At 47.4% G+C, this 23,046-nt stretch overlaps 1 protein-coding gene across 20 annotated transcripts in view; it reads right to left on the bottom strand.

Moving 5' to 3' along the window:
• Nucleotides 1-23,046, bottom strand: part of LOC144611956 (adhesion G protein-coupled receptor L3-like) — a 662,323-nt gene that overhangs the window by 132,395 nt on the left and 506,882 nt on the right. For all 20 annotated transcript variants that reach the window (XM_078431406.1, XM_078431434.1, XM_078431415.1 and 17 more), the window contains one exon: nucleotides 208-498. In XM_078431406.1, the coding sequence (XP_078287532.1) occupies nucleotides 208-498 (291 nt within the window). The remainder of the gene's footprint in view (nucleotides 1-207; nucleotides 499-23,046) is intronic.

The following is a 23,046-nucleotide window of genomic DNA, read 5'->3' as shown; positions in this document are numbered from 1 at the left end:
CTAGTGTACGGGATGATCGCTGGTCGGCGTGGACTCGGTGGACCATAGGGCCTGTTTCCGCGCTCTATCTCGAAAGCCTGAAAGTCCAAAGTCTCCTTGGTTATGGTGGACAATCGGCAAAAGCGGACGCCATTCCCTCCCTCCCACACGGTTCGTTGTAATGAGATTAGACAGTACATGCTTTACCCCATACGAACGACTTCTTACCCACTGTTCCGAGAGGACATGGTCTCTTAGTGGTCTCCCCTGGCTGGGATCTGGGCCAAGATATGTCACGCTTGTCTGTAGCTTCACAGCACTCTAGAATCTCCGGAGGGGGCTGGGATGCTGTCGGAGTCTTCACGGTGGTCCTGCGAATTAACGGAGGGATCTCCGGTGCCGGCGTTACGGCCACCTTGACCCTCCTTCCTGAAGCAGGAACGGTTGTGGTTGTGGTAGTGGGCATCACAACGTTGAATCTTTTGGTAGCTTCCATGACAAACGAGGAAGACGTTGGTTCTAAAAGAAAGATCCAAGATCAGGGGTTAGTTAGCCTGCAAGAAACAGTACTGAATGTGCATTGCAGTTTAGGTGACTAAACAATTAATATTCAATTTTATTCCAGGCGACTAAACCACGAGAGGAATAGATTGGGTCAACACACAAAGTCTCTTGCCCAGAGTAGGAAAATCAAGAACCAGAGACATGGGTTTAAGGTTAGGGGAGGAAGATTTAATTATAACCTAAGGAATAACGTGTTAATGCAAAGGATCGTGGGTGTATGACACAAGCTGCCGGAGAAGGTAGAGACAGGTACAATTGCAACATTTAAGAAACATTTAGACATGTACATGGATAGGATAGAGTTTGGGGGATATGGGCCAAATGCAGGCAGGTGGCATTACTGTAGATGGGACATGTTGGGCATGTGGGGCCGAAGAGCATGTTTTCACACTGTATGACTCTACGACTGTCATTCAAATGAGGATCATTTTAATTAAGGTTGCATCCAATCGAATTTCGGCCATTAACTCAGCAGAGAGGCAATAACTTCAATTTGGTTTCAGTGTTGAGGAATTTCACTCAATTTTGTGATTTGAGATTTCACTATTTTGTCAATCTTGCAAAAATAATACATTGGACAGCTCTTCCGAGAAGCAACTAAGCCTTAGGCAACACATCATCTCATTCCACCAAAAAGACTCTTCAAGTGTGCATGAAGATAGTGACTCTTGACTCCCACACTACTTCACGATTGCTCAAAAGTCTCCTGGTATTTTTTGCACCAGCTTTTCATGATATGTGAGACAATGATCCAGTCCATGCTGATGTGCAGCAAAGCTCGATAGTATTCTGGCATTGACTGATGTGTGGCAGTAATATCCATTCAATAAAAGTGCTGACCAAGACCATCTCTTAGCAACGGCCGCCTCCTAGCGATGACCATCTTCAAAACATGACCATCTCCACCACTGGAGCATCTCCACCACATGACCATCTCCACCACAACACCATCTCCACCCACAGGACCATCTCCACCACATGACCATCTCCACACTATGACCATCTCCACACTATGACCATCTCCATCCTATGACCATCTCCATCACATGACCATCTCCATCACATGACCATCTCCATCACATGACCATCTCCACCCTATGACCATCTCCACCACATGACCATCTTCACCCACAGGACCATCTCCACCACATGACCATCTTCACCCTATGACCATCTCCACCCTATGATCATCTCCACCCTATGACCATCTCCACCACATGAGATGGTGCTGGCTCGAAGGGCCGAATGGCCTCCTCCTGCCCCTATTTTCTATGACCATCTTGACCCACAGGGCCATCTCCACCCTATGACCATCTCCACCCTCCGACCATCTCCTACTAGAGAATCTAACACCAACCCTTCGCAGTCAATGTAATTCCCATCAGCAACACCCTTAGGATCACCATTGATCAGTACCAAAACTGGACCAGCAACGTACTGTAAATAGAGTACGCAGGTCAGGCTACACCAACTGCACCACTATGACATCCCAAAGCTCTTCCACCGAATGATAATAATAATAATAATAATGCATTTTATTTATATAGCGCTTTTCATATATTCAAAGACGCTTTACAGAGATTTTGAGAACATAGGGAAATGAATAAATAGATAAATAAGTAAATAAATAAATGAACAGAGAAAGGAGACAGAAGGTGAGGTGACCTTCAGTGGTTGAAGGCAGTACTGAACAGGTGAGACTTCAGCGATGTTTTGAATGTGGTGAGTGTGGAGGAGTCTCTAACGGTTTGGGGTAGTGAGTTCCATAGGGTGGGAGCAGCGATGGAGAAAGCCCTGTCCCCCCAGGATCTGAGTTTGGTCCGGATGTGGGGGGATAGGAGATTGGCAGCGGCAGAGCGGAGGGTGCAGGTGGGAGTGTGCCTGTGGAGGAGGTCGGTCAGGTAGGATGGGGCCAGGTTATGGAGGGCTTTGTAGGTTATGAGGAGGATTTTGTACTGGATTCTCTGGGGGATGGGGAGCCAGTGGAGTTTATAAAGTACGGGGGTGATGTGGTGATATGATGTGGCTACCATACACAGTCTTCTGTTTGCAAATTCGTGCAATGCTCAGGAAACATTTCTGAGTAACTAGCAACATTTGCCATGCAGTTTCAACAGTTTGCAGTGCGGATGCCACGAGGCCTGTTTAGCTGAGAGCTTCACAATGATATCACATCAAATCCTCAGGATTAATTCACTGGTGTCGAAAGTGATAAAACAGCAGTTGGTGTAAGAAAATAACTGCAGATGCTGGTACAAATCGAAGGTATTTATTCACAAAATGCTGGAGTAACTCAGCAGGTCAGGCAGCATCTCAGGAGAGAAGGAATGGGGGACGTTTCGGGTCGAGACCTTTCTTCCGACTGATGTCAGGGGGGTGGAACAAAGGAAGGATATATGTGGAGACAGGAAGATAGAGGGAGAACTGGGAAGGGGGAGGGGAATCTCTGGAGAATATGGTTAGGTGATGTTTTGGGTCAAGACCCTTGTTCAGTCTGAAGGGTCTTTGCCCGAGACGTCACCTATCCATGTTCTCCAGAGATGCTGCCTGACCCGCTGAGTTACTCCAGCACTCTGTGAAACGTCACCTATCCATGTTCTCCAGAGATGCTGCCTGACCCGCTGAGTTACTCCAGCACTCTGTGAAATGTCACCTATCCATGTTCCCCAGAGATGCTGCCTGACCCGCTGAGTTACTCCAGCACTCCGTGAAACGTCACCTATCCATGTTCTCCAGAGATGCTGCCTGACCCGCTGAGTTACTCCAGCACTCCGTGAAACGTCACCTATCCATGTTCCCCAGAGATGCTGCCTGACCCGCCGAGTTACTCCAGCACTCCGTGAAACGTCACCTATCCATGTTCTCCAGATAAAAGATTATAGAGCAAGAGGAAAAATGGGAACGCCATCCGCCATGTGCCCAGAGCAGAGTATGTGCACAAGCAGTTATGCAAACCCAGTTGTGGACGACCAACTGTGCTGCCCTGAACAACGCACACCTTTCGCTGAGTAATTAGATCACATTTTTGACGGCATCTGTTGCAATCTACGCTTCTTCAAATGGCGAGGCTGAACATTGTGCTGGAAGTGTGACTGCCAACAGCTGCTCAATCCCTGGACCTGAGCTGTCGCTGTTTAATGTTCAAACTGCAACTGTGCCCAGGAGCAGGTTGATCAACTCTTACTTTAACCTTTCCAAGCTCTCTGCTGTGCTAACAGTTGCTCGCCACTTCCAGGCTGCTTTGGATATGCAATTAAAGCACTAACCATGATATGTCAAGGCATTTTAATGGCTGATGGCTGGATTACAATAGTGATATGTTTGTCTTAATAATCGTTCGCCCTCCAAAATAGACACCATGTATGTGGTGGAGTAACTCAGCAGGTCAGGCAGCATCTCTGGAGAAAAAGGATTGGTGACTTTTTGGGTCAGGACGCTTCTTTAGACTGAAAGTAAGGGGTGGGGTGGGGGAGGTGATGAGCTGGAGGCGAGAAAAGTCCAAGAATAATCAGGGCCAGCCACAAATGACCCGAAATGTCACCCATTCCTTCTCTCCAGAGAAGAGGGTCACCGCCCCGCACCCCACGGGACCTCACCCAGCCAGCGGCCACGTGCTCCTGTTTCACCAATGGTGGCTGCACGGGCCGGGAGGCGGGTTGCTAGGCAACCTCCATTAGGCAGCGCCGGGACCTCCGGGCCTACACTGTCAGAACCTACACTGTCCGGAAGTTAGACACAGATTTTACCCAGCATATGTAGTTTTTTTCCTACTACACTGTCCGGGCCTACAGCGTCCGGGCCTACAGCTTCCGGGCCTACAGCGCCTTCCGGGCCTAATACGGGACAACGGCAATCCCTCAATTTAGCCGAAAATACTGGATGTCCCGGCTAATACGTGACAGTTGGCAACCCTACGAATGGGTGCACATCTGTCCCGCTGAATTACTCCAGCAGTTTTGTATCTATCTCGGGCAGAAATGTGCCTGGCAGGGCCATTGTTGACTAGGGAAGGTGTGATCTCAAGAGAAACAATGTGGGGGAAACTGTGGAACTGCTAGAATGACTAGGGAGGGGGAAGGGGGCAAGGAGGAAGGGGGGAAGGGAGGGGAGGGAAGCATGGGGCAAGGTTACTTAGAATTAGAGAAATAAACGCTCATTCCACTGGGTTGTAAGCTACCCAGGCGAAATACGAGTTGCTGTTCCTCCAATTTGCCCGTGGCTTCACTCCGGCAATGGAGGAGGCCCAGGACAGAAAGGTCAGTGTGGGAATGGGAAGGAGAGTTGAAATGGTTGGCAAGGGGGAGATCCCGTTGAGATCGCTCCGAGCATAAGTGTCTCACAGCAAAACGGTCGCCGAGTCTAAAATTGCATTGTTTATTTCTTCTTTCTGCCCTGTGCCCAGAGGTGATCAGGATGCAACGCAATAATGCCTGACTACCACAAGATCTCAACAAATGTAACCCCTCCCCAGAGGGACGTAACTTCACAAGCTGCTTGTCGTCGACGACCTTTCCACGAAAGATAAATCACGCAAAGGTTCAAGGGAGGTTTGTACTGCAGATTCCTGATCAACACCACACTGAGTTCCGTGCAATCAAAATTCATTTAACGAACCTTGGCAGGTATCTAAAGCGATTTCTGCAACCCATTTACTGGACTTGAATTCAGGTGTAAGAATCTCTGCGCAAATTGCACTGCAATTACTGAACCCGAGACTACAACCTGCGCTGGAAAATCACGTTTGAATAAAATTACTTTAAAATTGATATAGTCAACGCAGCCGTTTACAAACTGATTCGCCTGAATCAGGGACCGGGTGCTGTGTTCCATCAACTTTTCAAAAATGAACCATCTCGACAAAAAACGCACTGCCGAGAAAAAAAACCCCAAAAGTGGTGGAAAGTGACAGGCCACTGTGATCAGAGTGCTGGCAACAACTGAACGCAGACCATAGATAGTGCAGTTAGGGATTCGGCCCTTCCGTCTGCACTGTTTGTGCCGAACATGAAGCCAAGTTGAACTGATCTCGTCTTCCTGTACATGATCCGTAGCCCCCTATTCCCACCACTTCCATGTGCCCATCGAAAAGCATCTTAAACACCACTATTGTATCTACCCCCGCCACCATCCCTGGTAATGGCATTCCATGGTCCCCACTACTCTGTTTTTAAAAAAAAACTTTCCCTGCACATCTCCATTAAGCGCTCCCCCTCTCACTTTATAGCTGTGCCGTGTATTGTTGCCAGGACTAGAGGGTCTGAGCTATAGGCAGAGGTTGAGTAGGCTGGGACTCTACTCGTTGGAGCACAGGAGGATGAGGGGTGATCTTATAGAGGCGGGTAAAATCATGAGAGGAACAGATCGGGTAGATGCACAGTCTCCTGCCCAGAATAGGTGGGTCGAGAACCAGAGGACATGGGTTTAAGGTGAAGGGGAAAAGATTTAATAGGAATCTGAGGGGAAACATTTTCACGCACAGGGTTGTGGGTGTATGGAACAAGCTGCCAGAGGGGGTGGTTGAGGCTGGGACTATCCCAATGTTTCTGAAACTGTGAGACAGGTACGTGGATAGGACAAGGTTTGGAGGGTCTATGGACCAAATGCGGGCGGGCATGTGGAACTAGTGTAGCTGAGACATGTTGGCCACTGTGGGCAAGTTGGGCTGAAGGGCCTGTTTCCATGTTGTATCACTCTATGACTCTATGAATTCAAGTCCAGACTGCAGGGAAGCAACAACAAAAAAACAGAAAGCTGGGGGAACTCAGTGGATCAGACAGTATCCTTGTAGGGAAATGGACAAAGGCAGTTTTAGGTTGGGACCTTTCTTCAGACTGATGGAGGCCATCGCAAACATTCTAAACTGGAGGCGATTAACCACAAACCTGTCACCACGTGACTAAACAGTAATTGTTTAAATCACTGTTTACTGTAGAATCAGTTTATCATCCACAACAGATAAGAAGTGATCAGTATTGATGCATCAACAGAGGATTTCATGGGAAAAGCAACTGAAGCGAGCAATAGGCACCACAGGCAAAGACGAAAGGTATTGAAACATTTCCTTAGCTATGGACAACCGATTAATGACTTATTCAGGGGGACAGAAACAGCAGCTGAAATTTATGCAGCTTTCTTAATTTAGCTGAAAACTCCAAAGGGCTTTGCTGTTTGCGATGAGACCCAAACTGGAGAAGACTGAGAAAACTCACCAGAGATGTAATTGAACCAATAGATTTAAGGAAGCCTTTGATGAATGAAGCCAAGATCTTTAGAGATACAGCGCGGAAATAGGCCCTTCGGCCCACTGAGTCCGCACCGACCAGCGATCCCCGCACACTAACACTATCCAACACTCACTAGGGACAATTTACACTTATACCAAGCCAATTAACCTACAAACCTGTACGTCTTTGGAGTGTGGGAGGAAACCGAAGATCTTGGAGAAAACCCATGGAAGTCACGGGGAGAACGTACAAACTCCGTACAGAGAGCACCCGGGACTCTGGCGCTGCAAGCGCTGTAAGGCAGCAACTCTACCATTGTGCCACCATGGTCGCCATGTTGCAAGGAGATAAACTAGTACTCATATAACATAGAACAGTACACCACAAGAACAGCCCCTTTGTTCTACAATGTCTGAATCAAACATGATGCCAAGACCATCTCTTATCGATTTGCACATCGGTCGGTCGGTCGACCTGCACAGCAGGCACACCGACCTGCGCTCGGTCCGCGTTGGCCAAACTGGTCTCCCGGTGGCTGAGCACTTCAACTCCCCCTCCCATTCCCAGTCTGACCTTTCTGTCATGGGCCTCCTCCAGTGCCATAGTGAGGCCCACCGGCAGCTTGCAGCCCGGTGGTATGAACATCGACTTCTCCAACTTTAGATAGTTCCTCTGTCCCTCCCTTCCCCTCCTCCTTCCCAGGTCTCCCTCTACCTTCCTGTCTCCACCTATATCCTTCCTTTGTCCCGCCCCCCCCGACATCAGTCTGAAGAAGGGTCTCGACCCGAAACGTCACCCATTCCTTCTCTCCTGAGATGCTGCCCGACCTGCTGAATAAACACCTTCGATTTGTGAAGAAACACCTTCGATTTGTACCAGCATCTGCAGTTATTTTCTTATACTACCTGTTGCACCCAGATCCCCCCATTCCCTGCATATCCACATGTCTATCTAAAGGTCTCTTACCCGCTTCTATTGTATCCACCTCAACCACCACCCCCAGTAGTGTGTTCCAGGTACTCACCACCCTCTGTGTAAAAAAAACTTGCCCCAGACATCTCCTTAAAACTTTTCCCTTCTCACCATAAAGCTACGCCCTCCGGTATTTTGATTTTTTTACATGTATTTATTAAGCATGGAGTCAAAACAATATGGTTGGGAGAAAAAAAATCAAGTTCTATACAGTACATAATGCCAATATTATGCGATTATGCGGCGCAGTGGCACAGCGGTAGAGTTGCTGCCATAAAAACAGCTTGCAGCGCCGGAGAACCGCCTTCCATCCCGACTACGGGCGCTGTCTGTACGGAGTTTGTACGTTCTCCCCGTAACCTGCGTGGGTTTTCTCCGAGATCTTCGGTTTCCCCCCACACTCCAACGACCCACAGGTTTGTAGCTTAATTGGCTTGGTGAATGCAAATGTAAAAATTGTCCCCTGTGTGTAAAGGATGGTGTTAATATGCGGGGATCGCTGGTCGAAGCGCACCCGGTAGGCCGAGGGGTCTGTTTCCGAGCTGTATCTCCAAACTAAACTAAACTAACGGTACAAATGTACAAGTTGTTGGAGTATTACATATAGTGCTGGTCGCCCACCTGCAGGAAGGATGTAATTAAGCGGGAAAGGGTGCAGGAAAAATTCAGGCAGATGATACCGGGACTGAAGGGACTGATGTTAAAGGAAAGGCTGGGACTTTTTATGCTGGGGCATAAGAAGATGAAGAAGTGACCACCTAATGGGAATAGATAAGGTGAATAGTCACAGTCTTTTTCCCCTTGGCAGGGGAGTCTAAAACTACTGGTCATGGGAACGGTGAGAAGGTAATGATATAAAGGGGATGTGAAGGGCAACATTTTACTCAGAGGGTTGTGTTGTTTATGGAAAAAGCTACCAAAGGAAACTTATAAAGGTGCGTACAATTACAAACACTTTAAAAAAATTTGACGGTGCAAGGATAGGAAATGTTTGGAGGGATACGAGGCAAACACAGGCAAAATGGATTAGCTCAGAACTTGGTCAGAAAGACGAGGTAGGCCGAAGGCCTCAGTTCCGTGCAGTATAACTCTCCGACTTCAATGGGAAATCATTAGTTTCTATTCAGATCGACTGCGAAACCAGCAGATGTGTCTGAAATTTATCTTTCTTCCCTCCGTCAAAATATATAAGAAGAAACTTTTTGAGTTATCAAGAGACACCACATGGCCAACGTTATTAACATGGCCACGTGATGATAACAGCTCGTGGCTCCCATCTCTCACTCTCTCTTTATACGTTTCCGGACAATAATTTGCACAAAAAAACAAAACACATTTGCGCAAATTACAAAGCTAAAAATGTTGAAACCCCAAATGGTTGAATATGTTAATGCAACACATTTATGTGAAATAAAAGGCATTTTTAAAGTACTGGGAGTGATAAAATAGATTCCAATAACTCCACTCGGTTGCCATTCTAATCATTCCATTTTCACAACCCTTTAATTTCTCTGGGGCTGTGTGCAAAATGTCTGACAGGAAACACTTCAGTACACAACATTTCAGGTTCAAGACCAGTCCAAAATACTCAATGCCTTTTTCAGAAAACCAAGACATCTGAAAGAAAGGTAAGAACAAGGAACTGCAGATGCAGATTTACAAAAGGCCACAATGAATAGGAGCAGAATTAGGCCATTCGGCCCATCAAGTCTGCTCTGCCATTCAATCATGGCCGATCTATCTCTCCCTCCTTACCCCATTCTCCTTGCTTCTCCACATAACCTCTGACACCCGTACTAATCAAGAAGGGACAAGAGGAGACAAAGTGCAGGAGTAACTCAACGGGTCAAGCAGCAACCCCAGAGAACATCGGAAGGGTCTGAAGAATGGTGCCGATCCGAAACGTCACCTATCCATGTTCTCCACAGATGCTGCCTGACCCGCTGAGTTACTCCAGCACTCTGTGAAGCGTCACCTATCCATGTTCTCCAGAGATCCTGCCTGACCCGCTGAGTTACTCCAGCACTCTGTGAAACGTCACCTATCCATGTTCTCCAGAGATGCTGCCTGACCCGCTGAGTTACTCCAGCACTCTGTGTCCACCTTTGAACAAAAAAAGATGATTTGATAAAGTTGGTGGGTGACGAGAAAGCTCTCTCAAGTTACTAAAACACTGTAAAAGGTGGTGAAGAAACATATGCGGGTTTTTTCTCTCCTCTATTTCATGTAAGAAAATATTCGCATCACTTCCCTGGTTATAGCTGAGAGCCAGTTCATTCACATCACAGACTCCAGAATGTTGGCTTCCAAGGAAAAGAGAGTTGCTCTAGAGGCTCAAGTAAGTATAGTTCCTTCTTTCACCTTTATAAGGTCATAAGAGATCGAAGCAGAATTAGGCCATTCGGCCCATCAAGTCTACTCCACCATTTATTCATGGCTACTCTATCTTTCTATCTGAACCCCATTCTCCTGCCTTCCCCCCCCCCCCCCCCATAACCCCTGACACCCATACAAATCAAGAATCCATCTATCTCTTCCTGAAAAACACCCATTGACTTGGCCTCCACAGCCTTGTGTGGCAATGATTTCCACAGATTCATCGCCCTCTGACTAAATAAATTGCTCCTCATTTTGTTCCTGAAGGAACGTCCTTTTATTCCGGGGCTATGTCCTCTGATCCTAGACTCACCCATTAGTGGAAACATTATCTCCACTTCCACTCCATCCAGGCCTTTCACTATTTGATAACTTTCGCTGAGGTCCCCCTCGTCCTTCTAAACTCCAGTGAGTAGAGGCCCAGCGTTGTCAAATGCTCATCATATGCCACCTTTGTTGTACAGGGCATTGGTGAGACCACACCTGGAGTATTGCGTACAGTTTTGGTCTCCTAATCTGAGGAAATACATTCTTGCCATAGAGGGAGTACAGAGAAGGTTCACCAGATTGATCCCTGGGATGGCAGGACTTTCATATGAAGAAAGACTGTAGAGACTCGGCTTGTACTCGCTGGAATTTGGAAGATTGAGGGGGGATCTTATAGAAACTTACAAAATTCTTAAGGGGTTGGACAGGCTAGATGCAGGAAGATTGTTCCCGATGTTGGGGAAGTCCAGAACAAGGGGTCACAGTTTAAGGATAAGGGGGAAGTCTTTTAGGACCGAGATGAGAAAGTTTTTTTTCACACAGAGAGTGGTGAATCTGTGGAATTCTCTGCCACAGAAGGTAGTTGAGGCCAGTTCATTGGCTATATTTAAGAGGGAGTTAGATGTGGCCCTTGTGGCTAAAAGGATCAGGGGGTTTGGAGAGAAGGCAGAGTTGGATGATCAGCCATGATCATATTGAATGGCGGTGCAGGCTCGAAGGGCTGAATGGCCTACTCCTGCACCTATTTTCTATGTTTCTATGTTTTGTTTAGTATTAGTCCACAACATGTTTTCTCCCAGTCTCCCATTTTTTTCTTCATCCTGTCACAACGGCTGTTGGCCTGGTCCGTGCTCGTAGGGTGGCAGTGAGCAAGTGTGTTGTGACGGAGGAGGGGAGAGGGTGCTTGAGGACATCTTCAGAGAATGTCCATGGAGCATAGAACAATACGCCAGTGGTGCAGGCCCTTTGGCCCACAATGCTCATGCCAAACATAATGCCAAGATAAACCAATCTCCGTCAACACGTTATCCTAGGCGTTCCATTCCCAGCGTATCCATGCGCCTATCCAAAAGTCTCTTAATTGCCACTATTGTATCTGCCTCCACGTAACGTATAAGATTATTAAGGGGTCGGACACGTTAGAGGCAGGAAACATGTTCCCAATGTTGGGGGAGTCCAGAACCAGGGGCCACAGTTTAAGAATAAGGGGTAGGCCATTTAGAACTGAGACGAGGAAAAACTTTTTCAGTCAGAGAGTTGTGAATCTGTGGAATTCTCTGCCTCAGAAGGCAGTGGGGGCCGGTTCTCTGAATGCATTCAAGAGAGAGCTGGATAGCTCTCGTAAGGATAGCGGAGTCAGGGGGTATGGGGAGAAGGCAGGAACGCGGTACTGATTGAGAATGATCAGCCATGATCACATTGAATGGCGGTGCTGGCTCGAAGGGCCGAACGGCCTCCTCCTGCACCTATTGTCTATTGTCTATTACCCCTGGCTGCGTGTTCCTTGTCACCCCGCCATTCTGTGTAAAAAAAAAAACACTTGCCACGCACATCTCCCTTTTCAGCCACAGATAGAGGCCTCTAGGTTTCCACAAATATCGTAACTTTTGGATTGAAGAGGTGGGTAGCACAGTGGCGCGGCAGTAGAGTTGCTGCCTTACAGCACCGGAGACCCGGGTTCCATCCTGCCTCCGGGACCTGTTTGGATGTTCTCTCTGTGACGGCGTGGGTTTTCTCCAGGTTTGTAGGTTAATTGGCTTCCGAAAACTTGTAAATTGTCCCTAGCATTTTGCGTCAGTGTTAAGAGTATTGTCTAAGCGGACTCGGTGGGACTTCCGCACTGTATCTCTGAAGTCTAAGAAACACAAAGTGTTGGAGTAACTCAGCAGATCAGGCAACATCCCCGGAGGACATGGATAGGAGTCGGGACCCCTCTTCAAACTATTTCCTCCACTTGGAACATCTGGCATCACGACGTGATCTGGCATGGACGGTGATATCATGAACTGCAGTCCATCCTATTGGTGGGAAGGAAGATAATGGAGGAATTCGCAACACTAGTTCCGATTTTAATGAAGTCAGAGGATTTGGGGGCTCCTGGTTAAGTCAAGCTTCAGAACGAGTCGGAACAAAACATACCAACGGGGCTGTGAACATAACAAAAGACAACAAGCTCAGAACAGCCACTTGGGAAATTAAATACACTGATTTAATGGAAAGTTAAATGTCAACCAGACTTGCATACGTAGCCCAGCAGCTTTCGTTTGCACAAATGAGAATTCTGTTTGCCTTCCACTGAAGACACTGCTCTAAAATTAGCTTCACTGGGTGGAGGTTTCTGCAGCTCACAACAGCATTGCAAATATTTAATCTTAATTTTGCTTGGGAACCGTTACCCGGTAACTGAACCATCCTACCACATCCAGAGAGCAATGCTGAACTACTATCTACCTCTTTGGAGTCCCTGGGACTATCCTTGATCAGATTTTCGTGGCTTTACCTTGCTTAAAATTAAATGAATTAAAGTCGTTGAAAACATTAGCGACGGGAAGAGAGGGACAGAGGAACTATCTAAAGTTGGAGAAGTCGATGTTCATACCGCAGGGCTGCAAGCTGCCCAGGCAAAATATGAGGTGCTGTTCCTCCAATTTCCGGTGGGCCTCACTATGGCACTGGAGGAGGCCCATGACAGAAAGGTCAGACTAGGAATGGGAGGGGGAGTTGAAGTGCTCGGCCACCGGGAGACCAGTTTGGCCAACGCCAAATTGTATATTTAGAGCCTGACTTTCAGGAAAGACAGCGACTGGGCTTGTATACGCTGGAGTTTAGAAGGATGAAACATATAACATTATTAAGGGGTTGGACACGTTAGAGGCAGGAAACATGTTCCCAATGTTGGGGGAGTCCAGAACCAGGGGCCACAGTTTAAGAATAAGGGATAGGCCATTTAGAACGGAGGCGAGGAAAAACTTTTTCAGTCAGAGAGTTGTGAATCTGTGGAATTCTCTGCCTCAGAAGGCAGTGGAGGCACATTCTCTGAATGCATTCAAGAGAGAGCTAGATAGAGCTCTTAAGGATAGCGGAGTCAGGGGGTATGGGGAGATGGCAGGAACGGGGTACTGATTGAGAATGTTGAGCCATGATCACATTGAATGGCGGTGCTGGCTCGAAGGGCCGAATGGCCTCCTCCTGCACCTATTGTCTATTGTCTATTGAAATGCAAGAGCGACCAAAGATATCTTTCAAGGCTATGATGTTCCCACTTTATATGGAGGTCACCCCAGTGGTGCCATTGGACAGTGTGCTTCCAGTTGAAAACCCAGGTAAAAAGGAACAGGGTCAGTTTCTATCCGTACTTTACTGTGTAGTCTGATGTCAATGGGGGCGAGGATGAGGTGCTGGAACTGTCTCAAGAGCCTAAAGCTTGGGAGGATTAAAAATAACCAGTCCTTGGTATTGTAGAAACAAGGAACTGAAGAGGGGTCCTGACCCAAACGTTGCCGACCCACCACCTTCAGGGATGCTGCCTGACCCGTTGAGTTACTCCAGCACTTTATGTCTTTTCTTTCTTTGACATTGCTTCTTATTGCCACCTAGTGACCCTTGTTGGAAAGTACACGTCAGCAACACCTATACTTGCCTCCAGCTCGTCACTCCCATCCCACCCACTGCTTTCAGTCCGAAGAGGGGTCCGAACCTGAAACGTCACCCATCTTTTTTCTCTCCAGTAATGCTGCCTGACCTGCTGAGTTACTCCAGCACTTTGTGTCTGTCTTTGGAAATAAACAGCATCTGCAGTTCCTTGTTCCGACATCTTGAAAATGTTTAAGTTCCGTTGATATGTTGAACTCCGACATTCTACTTCCTCGCAGCTGAACTTGGGCTATTGGAATATTCAGCACTGGGAATGACTCCCAATTGTTTCAAACTGGCCTGGACAGCAAACATGAATGATCTTGATCGGCCTTATGGTTTAATGCACTTCCATGATCTTTTTTACAATGTCTGTTCCTCTTGCACACTGCATCTGCAGAAGGGTCCCCACCCGAAACATCACCTTTCCATGTTCTCCAGAGATGCTGCCTGGCCCATGAGTTACTCCAGCACCAGTTTTGCAAACCAGCATCTGCTGTTCCTTGTTTCTGCACCGTTATGCTTATTTACAATAGACAATAGACAATAGGTGCAGGAGGAGGCCATTCGGCCCTTCGAGCCAGCACCGCCATTCAATGTGATCATGGCTGATCATTCTCAATCGGTACCCCGTTCCTGCCTTCTCCCCATACCCCCTGACTCCGCTATCCTTAAGAGCTCTATCCAGCTCTCTCTTGAATGCATTCAGAGAATTGGCCTCCACTGCCTTCTGAGGCAGGGAATTCCACAGATTCACAACTCTCTGACTGAAAAGGTTTTTCCTCATCTCAGTTCTAAATGGCCTACCCCTTATTCTTAAACTGTGGCCCCTTGTTCTGGACTCCCCCAACACTGGGAACATGGTTCCTGCCTCTAAAGTGTCCAACCCCTTAATAATCTTATACGTTTCGATAAGATCTCCTCTCATCCTTCTAAATTCCAGCCTATAACGTCAAGTTCTATAGTCAAGTTCACAAAGCTATTTGTAATATTCTGTACATAGGGGGGGGGGGGGTTGTGAACCTCTGCTTTACCCATTGATCCTTCAAGTTAACTAATCAAGAAAATCTTCATGAATTCTTTAACTGACTTTACATGGCCTTCCATCAAACCTCCAGTTCTGTTTGCCAATGGTTTTTCTCTGGCATGGACTGAGTGTGAGTACCAGATACAATCAATTCGCTCATGCATTTTTTCATTCACGGAACTCACATTCTGCAGTAAAATCCGTTACATGCGCATCAATTCAGAGCTGAACACACGTGGTCCTAGAACTTTTAATCAGCATTTAAGTTTTCTTTGCAGCTAAATGCTCTGGTTTCAATAGCTTGCAGTCAAACACAAGCTTCTTGTATGCATTCGATAAAGCCTAAAGCATTCGAAACCAAAGATTAATTGGATTCAGGATTCAGGATATCTTTATTTGTCATCCAAAAAACAAGTCTTTTGGACGAGATTTCGTCACCCACACACAGTCCAACAATAAGAGCAATAAAATAAGCAAATTACACAACCCCAACCAAAAAACAAAAAAAAAAGTGATTAATGCTGATCAGAACCACCATTAATCAGCACCTTTTGTTTCCTATTACAAGTTGCCACATTTATTATTCCACTTACAATTTCTTACTTTTTCTGCAGAACTGCTGGGAAGATCGGAACGGGGGGAAACTCAAAAGACCTGTTGAGTTATTTTTCGACCATTTATTTGTTGTGGCCTTGGCCTTCACACCTCTCCCATTGCAAACCCAGCATGTTCAGTTTCAAATGCCTGCTTTTTGGGAGACCGAGATATTTTGGCAGCATTTACTGAGAGACTGAGAGTGGCTTGTTTTAATTTTAAAATTATATTCCCTTCTCAACTCCCCTTGCTGACCTCCATTTACTGTGGCAAGTTCTTATGCACCTCAACTGGCTCTGCTCTTAACTTTTGGTGCTGGAATCATAGAATCATAGAGTGATACAGGCCCTTTAGCCCATCTTGCCCAAACCAACCAACATGTCACAGCTACACCAGTCCCACCTACCTGCGCTTGCCTGAGGGAAAGTTGGTTTATCTGTTCAAAACGGGTTAAAAATCCATTTAACTCATCCGGTCCAGATATATTGCTGCCAGAGAATGCCTCTGATTTCAGCTTGCAGCCCGTGATGCTATTCAGTTCCTGCCATGGGTCGCCTGGAATGAACTGAGCCTCTAGCTTATTTTGGATGTCTCTCTCGGTATCCACGATAGGCCTAAGGAGATCGTACACGGCCTTCTCGTACAGTACTGGGGTCACCCCCGGCGCGGCCTGAAATAGGCCGCGGGATTTTTTTTTTCACCGCCCAGCGGGGGCTTCAATATCGGGAGCCCCGACGTGGCAACTCCAACAGCCTGACCGCGGGACAAGACGGCAGGGAAGAGAAAAAGACATTCTGGCCTTCCATCACAGTGAGGAGGGACTGGAGGAGACTCACTGTGATGGATGTTTCTTTTTGTTTGGTGTTAGTTGTGATTGTATGTGTTATTGCATTTTTATTGATTAATCTTATTGGTCTTATTGTTCAACTGCGGGTAATGTTTCATTTTACTACACATTTATGTGTATGTAACAAATAAACGACTATTGACTATTGACTATTGAACCTCCCTGAAAGTCTCGACCCTGAACTTTAGCAGAGGGTGAACCTTCCAGTTCATCCAAGTTATGTGGCTCGGATGGACCTTAATTGTCTTTGATGAAACGCAGTCTTCAAAACGAGACTGGTGAAGGCCGAGGTTAACTCGTTCAGGCTGGGTGAAGTGCTCTTGAACATATTCCAATCTACTCCATTCTGAGTACCGCCACTGCAATGCCTTGTGCTACAATGTCGGCAGCAACAGCATCGACCGATGATCAGACTGGTGGAAATGAGAGCGAGGGATAGAGTGATAAATGTATTTGATGGCGGTGTGGCAGTAGTCAAGAGTATTAACACCCCGCATAGAGTCATAGAGTGTTACAGTGTGGAAACAGGCCCTTCGGCCCAACTTGCCCACACCAGCCAACATGTCCCAGATACACTAGTCCTTCCTGCCTGTGCTTGGTCCATATCCCTCCATGTGATTTTGTCGACCAGTACTTTGTCAAAAGATATGTACCTGGATCCAAGTAACTTTTATGCAAGCTTAGTCATATCAAGGTCATCCTTCATACTTATTACTGTCTTAAACCACTGCATGAAATCAATGGCTTACTGCAACTTCGATTAAAAAATGGATTATATATCTATGGATTGTCCGATGATCAGGTCTATTCAAGAAATTACAAAGAAAAAAGTGTATTCTATTTCAGATGTTGAGTGGAATTGGTGTACATCGAGTCATAGAGTGATACAGTGTGGAAACAGCCCCTTCGGCCCACACCGGCCAACATGTCCCAGCTATACTAGTCCCTCCTGCCTGCGCTTGGTCCATATCCCTCCAAACTCCAATCAAGGGATATGGGGAAAAAGCCGGAATGGGGTACTGATTTTGGATGATCAGCCATGATCATATTGAATGGCGGTGCTGGCTCAAAGGGCCGAATAGCCTACTCCTACACCTATTTTCTAGGTTTCTAAACTTGTCATATCCATGTACCTGTCTAACTGTTTCTTAAACATTGGGATTGTCCCAACCTCAACCACCTCCTCTGGCAGCTTGTTCCATACACCCGCCACCCTTTGTGTGAAAAAGTTACCCCTCAGATTCCTATTAAATCTTTTCCCCTACACCTTAAACCTATGTCCTCTGGTCCTCGATTCCCCTACTCGAGGCAAGAGATTCTGTGCATCTACCCGATCTATTCCTCTCATGATTTTATACACCTCTACAAGATCACCCCTCATCCTCCTGCGCTCCAAGGAATAGAGGCCCAGTCTACTCAACCTCTCTCTATAACTCAAGATCCTCTAGTCCCGGCACATTCTTGTAAATCTTCTCTGAACCCTTTCAATCTTGACAATATCTTTGACAACAAGATGGTGCCCAAAACTGAGCACAATACTCCAAATGCGGTCTCACCAACGTCTTATGCAACTGCAACATGACCTCCCAACTTCTATACTCAATCCTCCGACTGATGAGGGCCAATGTACCAAAAGTATTTTTGACCATGGAGCAAGTGGCATTTGGTGTGCACATTCCCATGGTGAGTGTTAGCAGAAACACTCCCTTTCCCAAGTGGACTTCTGAGCAGCATTGCCAACTGAGTGGCGATTAATACTGATTTCAGGGGCATTTCTGACTCGCACCTACTACAGAAGCAGCTTTTTGTTTTGTGTATGCATGTGGAAAGGATAATCTGATCTTTTGCACTGTGACATCTCACGCTTTATACCCTGAAGGCACTGACAAAAATGTCAAAGATGCACAGCACAGCCATTTTATGCACTCGTCACCATTAATTAATTGAAGAATACAAATGCAAGTAATAAATACGCTTTGATTAGCAGTCCATGCAGATAAAGTAAGAGGGGGAAAAACCACTTCCAAAATTATGAGTGGCATAGATGGGATAGACAGTCAGAAGCTTTTGCAGAGTGTGCAAATGTCATAGGCGAGATATGGATTTAGGGAGAGAGGGGGAAAGTTTAAAAGAGATGCGTGGGGCAAGTTTTTATTTCCACACAGGTAGTTGGTGCCTGGAACACACTGCCAGGGATGGTGGGCAAGGCAGATATGGTAGTGGCATTTAAGAGGATTTTAGATAGACAAATAGATCATATCATATCATATCTTATCATATCATATCATATCATCATCATATATATACAGCCGGAAACAGGCCTTTTCGGCCCTCCAAGTCCGTGCCACCCAGTGATCCCCGTACATTAACACTATCCTACACCCACTAGGGACAATTTTTACATTTACCCAGCCAATTAACCTACATACCTGTACGTCTTTGGAGTGTGGGAGGAAACCGAAGATCTCGGAGAAAACCCACGCAGGTCACGGGGAGGACATACAAACTCCTTACAGTGCAGCATCCGTAGTCAGGATCGAACCTGAGTCTCCGGCGCTGCATTCGCTGTAAAGCAGCAACTCTACCGCTGCGCCACCGGTAGAGCTTTGTTTTGCATGCTATCCAAACAAATCTTAACACTATCGATAAACTAAAACTCACGTTTGTTTGTTTGTTTGTTCCGGAACTACCGCCAAAATGGTACACGATAGCGCGACAATTTTAGGCCCACCTTACTCACCGTCGTCCCTTTGGTGCTAATGGAAGAAGCTTCACTGAAATTGGTGTAATATTTTTAAAGTTGTTCACATTTTAAAGTTTAAATCTAACTCCTAGGGCGGGAGGGAGGGGGGAGGATAAGGGGGGATGAGGGAGATGGGGTGGGGGGGAGGGGAAGCGGGGGAGGGGAGGGAGGAGAGGGTGCTGCACCAATGCAGGAGAGGTTTGGGCCCAACAGGTCCACTTGGTCTAGTACATAAATACAATCAAGCCAAACTCAAGTACAATAGATAAAGCAAAGGGGGAGATACAGAGTTCATAACATAGCTCTCAGCATTATAGCGCAGCAGTTCCAGAGGCAAAGTCCAATATCCATAGTGAGGCAGAAGTGAATCAGACAGTACCCTAGCTGGTAGAAGGATGGTTCAGAAGCCTGATAACAGAGGGGAAGAATCTACCATACGATACGATAAAACTTTATTCATCCCCGGAGGGAATTTGGTCTGCCGACAGTCGCAACACACAAGGTAGTACACAAAAACTTGAAATTAAAAGTGAAAACAAAAAGACAAAGACAAGCGACTGTTGTCTGGCTGCCGTGTGCACAGAGCCTTCACCGGAACAAACAAACAAACAAACACAGACTTATCCCCTGGCCAGAGGATTCTAAACATTCAGTCAGAGAGTTGTGAATCTGTGGAATTCTCTGCCTCAGAAGGCAGTGGAGGCCAATTCTCTGAATGCATTCAAGAGAGAGCTAGATAGAGCTCTTAAGGATAGCGGAGTCAGGGGGTATGGGGAGAAGACAGGAACGGGGTACTGATTGAGAATGATCAGCCATGATCACATTGAATGGCGGTGCTGGCTCGAAGGGCCGAATGGCCTCCTCCTGCACCTATTGTCGATTGTCTATAAACTAGAGTGCCCCCCACACCGGGATCCCATTTGTTCCCCCAGCGTCCCTCACGGCAGTCCCCCATTGTCTTCCCCTCCCCCCCTCACACTCATCGTCCGCGATGCCCCACCGCCGCCGAGGCCCACGTTATTGCCGAGGCCCACGTCATTGCCGAGGCCTACGTTGCCGCCCAGGCCCCACCGCCACCTTGGCTCCCGCTGCCGCCGCCGAGGGTCCCATCGCTGCCACCGCTGAGACTCCTTCGGCCCAGATAGGCCTCACCGCCCGGCTTCTCCGCAGTCCCCTGGGAGGCCTGTGGGGCGAGTCGGGCCTACCGGGGCGCGTTCCGGTCGTCGGCGGCGCAGTTGTTCAGCGGGTGGATCGGGCTTGTTCCCACCTCTGGCGGTTTGCACTTTCAGGCGTCTGTATCATTTGCCCGACAGTAAGGGGGGGGTGGAAGGAATGATCAGGGTATAAAGCAGTGCGTAGATGGAGTCAATGGCGGGCCGTTGACCTGCGTGAGGGACTGGGCTACATCTACAACTCTCGGCAATTTTTTTCGTGGTCTTGGGCACACAGCTGTTTCCAAACCAAGCTGTGATGTGCTTTCTGTGGAGTATTGTTGGAGAGACTTTCCTCAATTTCCTGAAGGAAATGGAGGTATCGGTGGGCTTCCTTCGCTCACTGTTGCTTCAACGTGCTCGGTCCACAGCAGGCTGTGGGGCTGTTGGTCACATTAACTCCAAGTTGAATGGCGGTGCTGGCTCGAAGGGCCGAATGGCCTCCTCCTGCACCTATTGTCTATTGAAGAGCCTGTTGCTTCAACGTGGCACTGTTCTATATTCTATGTTATTAATTTCTTTTTGTTAAAAAAACAAACTTCTTTCAGTTGTCTGGTGCAGCACACGAGGACCCTTAGGCTTTTAAATTTTGTTAGACAGTTCAAAAGAAAATGTCTAATTTTATGTTATTACTCCATTGAAAAAGCATGACAACGATTTCCAATTTACGGACACGACCGAGGGCACATTCTTAACTCCCAGCTGCAGGGAGCAGAAGGGTAACCACTTCCCACAGGTTCATTCCCTTCACATTAACTATTTCAGTCCCACTTTAGAATAGTAAGATAAGACCACAAGGGGATTTTTTTTATTAAAAAGGAAATTCAGGCTAAGAGGGCTCGGTCGCGGGGCCTTCCATCACCCGGCTCGGCCGCGAGACGTTTCAGCGCCCGGTGCGATTCGGCCGGGGGGACTTTCATCCCCTTGCGGGGACTGTGCGGGTCGGTCGGGGACGAGCTGTCTGTCCGTGGGCGTGGGGAAGAGAGTGGAAGTTTTGTTGACTCCATCACAGTGAGGGGGTTGTTTGGAGTCACTGTGATGGACGTTTGTGTTGGGGCTATGTGTCTTGTGTTCTTTTTTTCTATGACTGCTATGTAGTTTTGTTCGGTACTTCGGTACCGAATGACAAATAAAGCTCTGTTATACTGTTATACTGTTATATAGGTATCATGATTGCGTAGCCTCTTCCAACTAAACGTTTCCACCCAACCTTGCAATCGCTTAACACAAAGCCCAGGGCACCGTGTACATCAGAGCAGGCCTCATACAAAGCAATAGAGGCCATTCAGGAGGAGGCCATTCGGCCCTTCGAGCCAGCACCGCCATTCAATGTGCTCATGGCTGATCATTCTCAATCAGTACCCCGTTCCTGCATTCTCCCCATACCCCCTGACTCCGCTATCCTTAAGCAACTTTCACAAAGGCCTTTGTGACCTTCAGCTGTTGAGGACAGAAGACATCGAGTGAGAAAGAAGCTCAAGTCGCCTAGGCCGACGCGATCTCCCGGATGCTCAACACTAACTTCCCCTCCCGTTCCCACAGAGTCCATTCTGTCCTGGGCCTCCACCACTGTCAGAGTGAGTGAGGCCCAATGCAAATACGTGGAACAGCATCTCATATTTTGCTTGGGCAGCTTACAACCCAGTGGTATGAATATTCATCTCTCTAACTTCAAGTAACCCTTCTTGCCTTCTCTTTCTCTCTCTCTCTCTCTCTCTCTCTCTCTCTCTCTCTCTCTCTCTCTCTCTCTCTCTCTCTCTCTCTCTCTCTCTCTCTCTCTCTCTCTCTCTCTCTCTCTCTGTCCCTCACCCTCCCTAGTTCTCCGACTGGTTTCACTGTCCTCCTGATTAAATATTGTCACCTTGTCACCTTCCCCTCAGCCAGCAATGAACCATGCTACATTTCCTTATCCGTCTGCTTTGACGTCATTTTCACACCTCACCCTCCATATCGCTAGACTCCCTCTCCCCCGACTCTCAGTCTGAAGAAGGGTCGCGACCCGAAACGTCACCCATTTCGTCTCTCCGGGGATGTTGCCTGTTGTTACTCCAGCTTTTTGTGTCTCTCAAGTTCGAACGGCTGATTAGTTGTGGAAGGACAGTGGGGGGAATGTTCCAGGAGTAGTGAGAGAGATGGTGGCGAAAAGGACGTTGGTTCAGAAGATGGGCAGAAGCTTGGTCAGGGAAATGATCAATGGCTCAATGGTTCTTTACTGTGACGTTGAGTATTAGTTTCGTTTTGGGATACAGTGCAGAAACTGGCCCTTCGGCCAACCGAGTCCCCACCGACCAGCGATCCCCGTGCATTAACACTATCCTACATTCACTTGGGATAATGTTACATTGAAACCAAGCCAATTAACCTACAAGCCAGCACGTCTTTGGAGTGTGGAAGGAAACCGGATCACCCGGGGAAGACCCACGCGGTCACGGGGAGAACGTACAAACTCCGTACATACAATAGACAATAGACAATAGACAATAGGTGCAGGAGTATGCCATTCAGCCCTTCGAGCCAGCACCGCCATTCAATGCGATCATGGCTGATCACTCTCAATCAGTACCCCGTTCCTGCCTTCTCCCCATACCCCCTCACTCCGCTATCCTTAA

This window comes from Rhinoraja longicauda, chromosome 3 (assembly GCF_053455715.1).
Source record: "Rhinoraja longicauda isolate Sanriku21f chromosome 3, sRhiLon1.1, whole genome shotgun sequence".
Classification (NCBI taxonomy): domain Eukaryota; kingdom Metazoa; phylum Chordata; class Chondrichthyes; order Rajiformes; family Arhynchobatidae; genus Rhinoraja; species Rhinoraja longicauda.
The sequence above is the reverse complement of the archived record's forward strand: the minus strand, read 5'-3'. Positions and strand labels throughout refer to the sequence as shown.